The sequence below is a fragment of the Notamacropus eugenii genome, chromosome 1, assembly GCF_028372415.1.
Source record: "Notamacropus eugenii isolate mMacEug1 chromosome 1, mMacEug1.pri_v2, whole genome shotgun sequence".
Lineage (NCBI taxonomy): Eukaryota > Metazoa > Chordata > Mammalia > Diprotodontia > Macropodidae > Notamacropus > Notamacropus eugenii.
In genome coordinates this window covers 379,570,072-379,581,202 of record NC_092872.1, presented here as the reverse complement: position 1 = coordinate 379,581,202, position 11,131 = coordinate 379,570,072, and the positions used below count along the sequence as shown (strand labels likewise).

The 11,131-nt window shown below is 40.2% G+C and overlaps 1 protein-coding gene across 2 annotated transcripts in view; it reads left to right on the top strand.

Annotated features, from left to right (window-relative positions):
* The first annotated feature begins 5,952 nt into the window (after nt 1-5,952).
* CCDC69 (coiled-coil domain containing 69) overlaps nt 5,953-11,131 on the top strand; it is a 50,912-nt gene continuing 45,733 nt past the window's right edge. The window contains exon 1 of one of the 2 annotated variants that reach the window (XM_072630758.1): nt 5,953-6,404. In XM_072630758.1, coding sequence (XP_072486859.1) covers nt 6,366-6,404 — 39 coding nt within the window. In that variant the 5' untranslated portion in view covers nt 5,953-6,365. The remainder of the gene's footprint in view (nt 6,405-11,131) is intronic. The other variant, XM_072630761.1, reaches the window with a different exon arrangement.

Sequence of the window (11,131 nt, the reverse complement as noted above, 5' to 3'; positions counted from 1 at the left end):
CCTGTAGATCTGTGATCATCAGCTGAAAAGTGGAAACAATATTTACATTACAAATTACCTTACAGGGTTGTGGTGACCAAAGTACTTTGGAGGACCTTAAAGCACTTGAAACAGAATTCACTGACACTCACAAAAGTCCCCTGAAGTCATTTGGGTCGATATTACTCTCACTCGGCACATGAAGAAACTGAGGGCCAGGGAAGTTGTATGTTTTAGTGGAAAAAGCACTGGATTTGCTACTTCTCTGGGTCTTGGATTCTTCATCTGCAAAATGAGGTGGGGAGGGGGAAAAGGGGAATATATTAGATTGTAAAATTCTCTTTTAGTCCTAAGACCTATGCTGTACAACTTATCCAAAATTATATGACAGCATGGGAGGTGCGAGGTGGAGTAGACATTTGAAGCTCTGATGTATCTCCTGGACATTTTCCTGTTGGCTTGACTTCTTGGGGGGAAGGACCAGGTTGTCCTGAGTCTGAGAAAGAAGGCAATTTACTTAAACTACTTTTCTCCTTCTCCTCAAAATCTTGTGCTCCATTCTTTTCTGGAAGGTGGACTGTTACTTGCTTAGTGTCCTGAGACCATAGAGGTAATCTCATCAAGCCTTGTTTTTTACAGAGGGTGGTTCCAAAATTCCACTTTTATCTGTTGAGCTCAGCAGGATAATCATTCCAAAAGAGATTTAGACTCTCAGGAAATCTATCAATACAATTTTTTAAAAAATCAGTCAGAATTGTGCTTGTCTACTCCTCCCTGGCTCTAGCCTACCTTTCTAGGTTTATTTCATGCTACTCTCTTTCTCCTTCTGTTTAGTACCAATCAAACCAAACTTTTGCTGTACCTCGTACCGAAAAATCCACCTCTCCTATCCAGGTAGATTGTACCCTTGGTCCTCTTCAAAAACAAACAACAAACACACCAACAACAACAGAGTGTACCCTGTTTCTAGAATGTACTCCTTTATTTCTGCCCCCTAGAATCCGTGGTGTTCAGTAGTTTTTTCAGTTGTTTGACTCTTCGTGACCCTTTTTGGCATTTTCTTGGCAAAGATACTAGTATTTTACCATTTTCATCTCTAGCTCTTTTACAAATGAAGAAACTGAGGCAAACAGAGTTAAGTGACTTGCCCAGAGCCATAAAGCCTTAAGTGTCTGAGGCCCTGCACTCTATCCACTGCACCACCTAGCTGCCCTCTAGAATCCCTAGCTTTCTTCAACGCTCAGCTCCTCTAGCGCCTTCTACAGGAATCCTACCCTGATCCTACCAGTTACTGTTGCCCTCTTGGCCAGAGATTACTTTGTGTCTACTTTGTATTTATTTTCTGGTACAATTTTTCACCTTTTCATCTCTGTTCTCAGCTATAGAATGTAAAATCCTTGAAGACTGAGCAGGTTCCCCACCTTTGGCTGAGAATGTTTTTGTCTTTTTGCCTGTCGTGAAATATAGGTGCTTGTGGATTTGAAAGGCATCAACTCATTGGCCTGATTAGGAAACCTAGGCCTCCCTTTGGGTTAGTGCCCTTGACTCCACCAAAAACCAGGCTCCCTTCATTCTTGCTGTCTTCCAAACCTTCTGGTCACTCTGTGGTCACTACCACCCTAGTAGACTCACCTCATTGAGGGTTCAAGCTCCATTAACAAAGGCTTTTTTTTCAGATTTCAGTTCCTTGAGGATAAGAAGCTACCATCCTACAAAATCATATGGTTGGGGAGGGGGGAAGGAAGGAGGTACAGGGAAGCCCTAGGGGGAAAAAGTGTGAAGCAATATAGTATATTGGCTAATACAGATTCCTACAGAAGTCTCTGGATAAATCATATGGTTGGGGGAGGTGAAAAGGTCCAGGACTGGAAGCAGTCAGAGTGCATTCTAATCTCATCTTTGACATATTTAATGTATGACCTGCCTTGAGCAAATTAATTCCCTTTTCTGAGTGTCAGTTTCTCACTAGGAAAAAGAAGACTGGATTATACACTCTACAACAGCCTTTCCAGCTCTATTTTTCAATGATTTATATCCAGAGGTACTGTCTAGCTCTGATATTTTATGTTCAGTTCTGCAAACACTGTACCTGCTATATGCAATGAATTGTACTCAATGCTGAGGAATAAAAGATGAAAAATGATGTGATCCTTGCCTTCAGAAGGCATAGTCTAGGAGGGAATCTATGACACATACACATTTAAGTATAATTCATGGCAGGTACAGGAAAAAAAAGAGAGAAGTCCAGACAAAACTCGAGAAAAATTTAATGGGGAGGGCCCCAGCTCACGTCAGAAGCAGCAGCAGCAGCAGCAAGGATGAGTCCACCTGAAGTCCTCTGCCCTACGCTTCAGTCTGGCTTTCCTACTTCTTTAAGTGAAGCATCAGAAAGCAGGGAAAGGTGAAGAACTGCCACCAAAATGATTCCACTGAGCCCACATACCTCACAGCTTCCTGAGCTACAAGGCTATGACTCACATTGTTTGAGAAGTGAACAAGCCTGGCTCCCAGGTGAACAAACAGAAAGCAGTCTAGCTGGTTGCCATGGTACAGATGCTCATCATATTCATTGTAGACGCAGCAGGACACACACACACACACACACACACACACACACACACACAGACACACACACACAGATGTTGTGATAAATTCTGGGGAGGCAAAGAGAAGACAGAAACAGCTCCTACTGTTGAGGTTTAGAGGTGCTAGGACCCCAAAATAGCTATACAAGGATCCTGCCGGAATGAATTAGATTCAAACCTTCTTTCAGTCAAAGAAAAACAAAGTTTACTAAAAATCCGCCATATTAGCCAGACTCTTAAGGAATTTAAGCATTTGTACAGCTAATGCCAGTGGGCTGCATTGAATTTTGAGCACTTCCATGGAAATAAGCTGGATCTTATATACAGAAAGACTGTGGGAGATATCTAGTGCTGGCCAAGTAGTCTGGGGTGACTGGATGAAGGGTTTAAGGAGGATCTTGATGGTAGTGGCCATCACTGGCCATATGATGGGAGGTCATCTACCAGAACCAAGAGAATGGGGTTTAGATAGGATCAACGTAGGAAGTAGTGGGGGGAGTGGGAGGGATGGGGGTGGGGGGCCCAATCTGGAAGTAACAGACCATGAAGGCCTGGGCTAGGTTAAGGGTAATGGAGAATTGGGTATAGCATTAATGAAAGGCCAGTGGAGGGAATTACAGTCTCAGGCAAAAAGGAGGTTTCTAGAGACTGTACCCCTTCGCTATCATTAAGAAGTTTACACAAGGTTTATCTAAATAGGTACCTAGAAGATACCCACAGAGATGGAACATCTTAGAAAAGGAGACATCAGCAGCTAAGAAAAGCCTCCTGAAGAAGGTGTGTCTTGCAGAGTCTTGAGAAGTCAAGAAACTAAAAGGTGGAGGTGAGTACAGAGAGTATTCTAGGCTGGGGGAGAGTCAGTGCAAAGGCAAAGAAGTGGGATCTGGGGTTCTGTATATGATGAGCAGTAAGCAGACCGGTATGTCTGGAGCATGCAAAGGGGACTGATGTGTAAAAAAGATTGGAAAGATGGGATGGGGCATAATTATAAAGAATTTTCAGTACCAAACTGAAGAGTTTATGGTTACTTCTAAAGGAAATAAGGAACAATTAGAACATTACCACCACTATCATTCAATATTTTACTAAAAATGCCAGCTATAACAAAAAAAAAGAAGAAAAAGAAATTGAAAGAATTAAAATAAGCAATGAGGAAATAAAGCTATCACTCTTTGCAGATGATGTGATGGTAATGGTATACTTGGAAAATCCCAGAGAATCAATTAAAAAGCTAGTTAAAATAACTGAAAGTTAGCAGTCACAGGATATAAAATCATCTCATGTAAAACCATCAGCATTTCTATATCTTACCAACAAAGACCATCAAAGAGAGATAGAATGATAAAATTCATATAAAATAACTGTTGACAATATAGAATTTGGGGGGCAAGAGAGAAGGTGCCAATGTAGACCAGGAGAGCACCAGACCTGGAGTAAGGAAGACCTGAGTTCAAATGTGACCTCAGATACTTTACTAGCTATGTGACCCTGGGCAAGTCACTTTACCCTGTTTGCCTCAGTTTTCTCATCTGTAAAATGAACTTAAGAAAGCAAACAACTTCAGTATCTTTGTCAAGAAAACTCCAAAGAGGGTCAAGAAGAGTTGAACATGATTAAAATGACTGAACAACAACAGAAAGGTTGTAACATGACCAGAACTGTGCTTTAGAAAAATCATTTTGGTAGTTGTGTATCAAATGGATTGGAGGGGGGAGATGTCTGAGGTACAGAAGTCCATTAGGAGGCTAGTGCAATATTCTAGACAAGAGGAGACAGAAGAATGAAGGTGTTAGCTGTGTGAATGGAGAGAAGGGGACATGCTAGAGATGTTGTGGAGGAAAAAAAATAATAAGACTTGGCAACTGATGGGATGTGTGAGTGAATAAGAGGGAGGAGTCAATAATGACACCAAGGAGTCTGGAAAGGAAAATTTGGAAGTTTGGAAGAGGGTAGCTTTGAGGAAAAGATAGTGAATTCTGTTTTAGACTTGTGTTTTACATGCCTACAGGACATCCAGTTCAAAGTTAGGCAGTTATTGATGCTCACAATGGAGACTAGGGTTGGCTATAGATTTGGAAGTCACTTGAATGGAGAAGATAATTGAATTACTTCAAATTGATGAAATCAAGGAGTGAAAATGTATGTAGAGAAAAGAGAGCCCAGGACAGATCAGTGAAGAACACATGCATTGGACATAACATGGATGAAGGGTCCACCAAAGGACACTGTGGCATAGCAGGCAGACATTTAAAAAGGGAACCAAGAGGGAGAACAGTCAAAGCAATTAAATGACTGGTCCAGAGATCACACACTATAAGTGTCAGAGTCATGATCCAGAATGACAGAATCTAAAAGAAATAGAGCATAAATCCCCACCACAGCATTCTAGTTGGTGGTCAGACATCCTTTGCATGAAAACCTCTAATGAAAGAGAATGAATTACTTCCCAAGGTAGGTTATTCCATATTTAATAGTTCTAATTGTCAGGAGAAGGAAATGGCAAACCACTCCAGAATCTTTGCCAACAAAACTCCATGGACAAGTATGGTCCACCGATTCACAAAGAGCTGGACATGACTGAATAACTGCAGCAACAATTGTCAGGAATTCTTTCTGTCCCTCAAACTTTAACCTGCCCTCCTACAATTTATACACTTTGATCCCATTTCTGCCTATAAACAAAAGCAATTGTAATCCCTCTTACACATGAAAGCTCTTTAATATATGAAGTCTGATATTTTGTCAGCCCCCAGACCCATAGCTTTTCATTTCTCCAGGCTAAATATTCTTAGTTCCTTCAAGTACTCCATTTGTGATTTAGTTTCCAGTCCTCTTACTATTTTGGTTGCTATCCTATAGAGATGTCCTTGAAGGCAATTCAGTGGTCCAGTGGTTAGAGTGCTGGATCTGGAATCACAAAACTTGAGTCCTGATCCAGCTTGAAACACTTTCGAACTGTGGCCCTGAGTAAGTCCTTTAACCTCTACCTGCCTCAGTTGCCTCATTTGCAAAATGAGGATTTATTGTTGTTCAGTTATATCTGATCCTTCATGACCCCATTTGGGGTTTTCTTGGCAAATATGCTGAAGTGGTTTGCCATTTCTCTCTCCAGCTCATTTTTCAGATGAGGAAATTGAGACAAAAAGGGTTAAGTGACTTACTTAGGGTCAGACAGCTAGTAAGTGTCAGAGGCTAGATTTGAGCTCAGGCCCACACCACCTAGTTACCCCAAAATAGAGATAATAGAACCTGTTTTCTTAGGTTGTGAGAATCAAGCTGATTAATATTTGTAAAGAATTTTGCAAACCTGAAAGTGCTACGTAAATGCTCGCTATGATAATGATGGTGTTCTTGCTTGTCAATGTCCTTTGTAAAATGTAGTATGCAAAATGATCACTTCCTTCTAAGGTTCTCATCTTTTCTACTTTAGCAACCAGTTCCTACTGGTTATAATCAGATCTAGAATAGCGTCACCCTTCTTGTTCCTTTTATGTTTTGGAGAATGGGAGAATGGAATACCATTAAGGCATGTCAAAGATTTATCAGCTTCACTGCTTTTGACACAGATAGAACTACAGCTAAGTGGCACAAAGGATAGAGCACCAGTCCTGGAGTCAGGAGGACCTGACTTCAAATCCAGCCTCTGACATTTAAAAGCTCTGTAAGTCATATAAACCTCTTTGCCTCAGTTCCTCATCTGTAAAATGAGCTAGAGAAGGAAGTGGTAAACCACTCCAAGAAAGCCCAAAATGGGGTCACAAAGAGTTGAAATAACTCAACAACAGCAAAGAACCATTGAAAATGGAATCTACCAATACTACTACTATTAAGCCATCTCAGGTTTGTAATCTATTTCCTTCTTTGTTACAGGTTGAGTGTGGTTTATTCCCATGATACAACTTCAGTATCTCCATCCGTTGGTCCCCACTCTTGCTTTTCCCAATTCCTGGATTTTCTCACTCCTTTAATTTATTCTGTTCCTCTTGAAATAAAAGATATACTCCCAAAGTCATATTTATTCTAGGCATGAACCCCATTGCCCTATTAGAGGAAGCTAATTATTAAAATGGACAGAGCATTGGGCCTGGAGTAAGGAAGATCTGAGTTCAAATATGACTTCAGACACTAGCTGTTGGACCCTGGGCATGTCACTTAATACCTCTGTTTGCCTCACTTCCCTCGGTTGTAAAATGGAGAGAATAATAGCACCTACATCACAGGATTGTTGTGAGAAGCAAATGAGATAAAAGTACTTAGCACAATGTATGGTAGATCATAGGCTCTATAGAAATGTTTATTCTCCTATTTCCCTTCCATTGCCCCCAAATCTCAATGATACATATGAAGTCCAATTTGTCTGGTTTGCCAGGATCTCTAGATCATCTTGTTTATTGTCCATAATTTGTGTATTTGTGCATTGGACGTTGAAGACCTTGGTTTTCATCATTGCCTCTTTTCCTGGGTATTGTCTTCTGTAAATTAAAGACCGCTTCTTTGCATTGTTTCTATGTTGTGTGTTCTACTCCCTATAGTATCTGTTTGGCATGTATATGAGGGGGGTGGAGTTTTCTTTCTCCCCCACCATTTTTAAAGCCCACTGTATTAGATTCACAAAACTCCAGGCAAATAATATATTTATTGACCTATGTTAGGCACCCTCTATCTCTCAGTGCATGTTTTCTATATTTTGAAGGCTCTGACACTTTGTGTTCTACATTAAAAACCACTTTCAGCTCTAACATTCTGTGATTCTGTGTTAGCGATAGTCAGACTCCAGATCTGAAGGGAGGGAGGGTTGCCCTGGGTAGATCAAAGAACAACCAGATGCCTGCTCTCATTCCCCAGAGAAAGGAGTTCTTTCAGCTTGGACAGGGTAGAGGGGCTAAGGCTGAGAGGAACTGGCTAAATGCCTATTCTCCTGAAGGGGAGGGAGGTCCTGAGGGGTCAGTTAGGTTGTTGAGCCTCAGTGTGGCTCACACTTCAGGGACAGGAGTTTATTTTTAGCTGCCTGAGTAGGAATGTGCCACTCCATCCTTATTTAGTCATCAGAAGAACTTGTGAGCTAGAGAAAGGGGGCAGGCAGCTGGCTGGGAAGGGGATCGGGGCACACAGATTGCCCCTTTCCAGGGCTTGCGGCTCCCTTATGTACTTCCCCATCTTCTTGAGGGCTCAAGGGACCAGTCACCTACAGTAACAGACCCAGAAAGAGAAGACTGCCAAATTCAGAGAGTCTTCTCTCTTTTCTTGGAGCTACTTTCTTTCTCTCTTCCCCCGGGACCATTAGATCAATATTGCTCTGTTTTAGATTTGTGAAGATATTAAAGATAACCTCAGTCCTTTTTTGCAGTTTCATAACACCCTTATATAATTCAATCTGAAACAATAACTCAGCAAGGTAGGTACATAAGGTAGAGATAAGTATCACCCCTTTCAAAAGTGAGGAAACAAAACTCTGAGAAGTAAGATGACTTAGCCAAAATAACACGAGTCTGACAGAGGCTGGAGTGTATCCCAAGTCTTGTGACTCTCGGTTCCAGTCTCTTTCTACTACAACAGGTTCTCTAGGGAAGAGGGCTAAGAGGGACAAGTGTCCGAGCCTCTGACTTACATGTTTTGTGACCTTGACCAAGTCACTTTTCTCTGTACCTCATTTTCCTCATCTATAAAATGAAGATAATAATCCTTGTATTATGAGTACATATGTACAATACCTCACAAAGATGTTGTGACTGGGATAATAAGGATAAAGTGATTAGTAACCGTAAGCATGACTCATTTTTTATGCGTTCTTAAAGAAGGGGGAGGGTAGAGATCCTTGCTGATCTCACTCCTGGGCACTAATTCAGAGCTAGAAGCAGAAATACACTGGTAACATTTTAACATCTGACTTGAGGGTTTGGGGTAAGGTGGGCAATGTAGGATCCATTTTTAAGTTTAATCTTCATTCCTAACATATTCTCCATCACTTTCTTAAGTCTAGGCAATTAAGAAAACCAAAAGCCAAAGTTTGATCTGTAGTTTGCTGATTTCCAATGTATAAGCACTCAAACTGAAAATTCAATAGTCAGATGCCAATAGAGCTGGCTTCAGCATACCCCTATCTAAAAGAGAACCGAAAGATTATGTAGTCACACTCCCTCAGAAATAAAGTGACTTGACTAAGATCATAGAAGTAGTAAGTAGCAGAGTTGGGATTCCACCTAAGGTCATCTGATTATGAATGCAGAATGACAGACCAGCAAGTAGCAGAGCTCTACCTCTGAAAAATAGAAGCTCAGCCTTCAAAGTTGACCAGAGATCTTCTGTCTTGGGCCTGGAGACAGCCAAAGTCCTTTACCCAAAAGAACTCAAAGCTCATGGAGGGCCTGAGGATACTTTTGTCCTTGTTGGATGGGTGATTTGTCTTGAATTGCAGAATTTGTGGTGTTGAATTTCCAAAACCTCCAAGTTGTAATGTGATTGGGTTAGTTCAGTCAAGATAGGCGTGTTTAGGAACAGTCAGTTTAGGGGAATAGATCATGGAAGAGATGTGATGAAACCTTAGAACATGAAATGTCAGAGTTGAAAAAAGCCTTAGAATATTGAACATGGAATGCTTTTTGTTATTATTAATATATTTACTGAACACTTTACAGGGCAGTTGCCTCAGTACTAATATCTATGCATATATCTACACAATTATCGATGAATATATATTAAAATATTATTTCCAATTTATAGATGAGAGCAAGAGAGAGAGAGAGAGAGAGAGAGAGAGAGAGAATTGCCCAATATCATACAACTAGTAAGTCACTGGTAGAGCTGGAAATCTAACACAGTGAAGTGTGTTTTCCACTTTGCCACCTGGCAATGAGTTTGAGGCCAGAGAAGTTGGCTTTAAATTGCAGTTCTGCCTTTATTACCTATGTAATCTTAGGCAAACCACTTCATATCTCAGGTTTAGTTTCCTTTTTCTACGTAATAGGGGTAGTGGACAGAGCCTTGACCTGAAATCAGGAAGACCTGAGTTCATATTTGACTTCAGATGCTTGCTAGCTGTGTGACCTTACCCAAGTCATTTAACCTCTATTTGCCTTAGTTTTCTTACCTGTAAAGTGGGGATGATAATAGCAACTATGTCCCAAGATTATTATGAGGATCAAATGAGATAATATTTGTAAAGTACTTAATACAGTACCTGGCACATAGTAAGCACTATACAGAGCTATCATTATAAAACTACATAAGATAGCTACATAGAAGCTATTGTAAAACTATAATAGCTATTATTGTTGTTATTATTATCATCTATACAATAAGGAATCTGGATCTCTAAGATCCCTTTCAGCTTTCAGGTCTAAATCTGTGGCTATGATCATGATGGTGAAGTAGAGTCAAGACTTGGGTTCAAGTCTTGCCTTTGATATATAGTAGCTATATGACCATGAATAAGTAACGACTTCTCAGAACCTTATGCAGCTCCCTAAGACTATAAATCTCTTCCAACTCTAATTAAGTCTACGAGTCCACAATTCTTAGCGACAAGTAATTTCAATCTGCAGGAGGGAGTTTGCATGCCAAGAGTTCCCTACCCTATAGGGAACTCCCAAGTTTTGCTCCCTCCCCACTATAACTGCTATAGCACATAAACTCCTTACAGGTGGCCAATTATATTACAACTCCATACTTTGAGAATTTTGCTGCCCCTTCAGGTTAGGGCTGGGGAAAAAAAAAAGAGTCGGTAATGGTGCCATTTGGGAGATACCCCATTTTCACAGCACCTCTGGTCAGAGTGAATCCTGTTAATTCAGGCTGCTTAAAAGCAAGGAGAACCTATTGGAAGTCATAACTGTGAACTGTTGTGTTAAGCACCTTTCCGCTTTTTGAAGCACTGGCCCTAGCTACCCAGTGAGAAGTAAACTGGACAACATTGTACAACAGGACAGTGACAGCTGGGCTAGAGCCCAAGTCTTTTGAGCCCCTGTCAAGAATTCTCTCTACTATATTATACTGATTGAAGCAAATATCATAAAATCTAGAGCTGGAATAAACCTTTGAATATTTTAACCCAAAGAGTCTTGGTGCAAGGTCTGTGAGTTCTTTAAAAAATTGTTTCAAGATTATTTGAAACTATGTTTCTAATATTAAAAATTGTTTATACATGTAATTGGGGAAAATAAAATATTAAATAAACATATAACTATATTTAAATATAATTGGTTTGCTTTATAATCCTATGCATTTTATTTTATGCATTTTTAAAAACATTGTTCTAAGAAAGGATCCACAGGTTTTTACCAGATTGCCCAAAGTGTAGCTAATACAAAAAAAGATTAAGTTGTAAATTTAGTCCAATCCTCATATTTTACAGTGGAGGAAACTGAGGCCCAGAGAGGTGTAGTGATTTCTCCAAAATCTGTAGAATTGGGATTTAAACTAAGATATCTAGCTCCAGTGTTTAAGATTAAAGTTTAAGGCTAGCAGGGGACTAGATAAATGATACAATTTGGAATGGAGAGGAGTGAAACTGATTCAAAAATGTCCTTTCTTAAAGTCATCTCTTGGGTGAAAACCAAGGGGACCTAAAA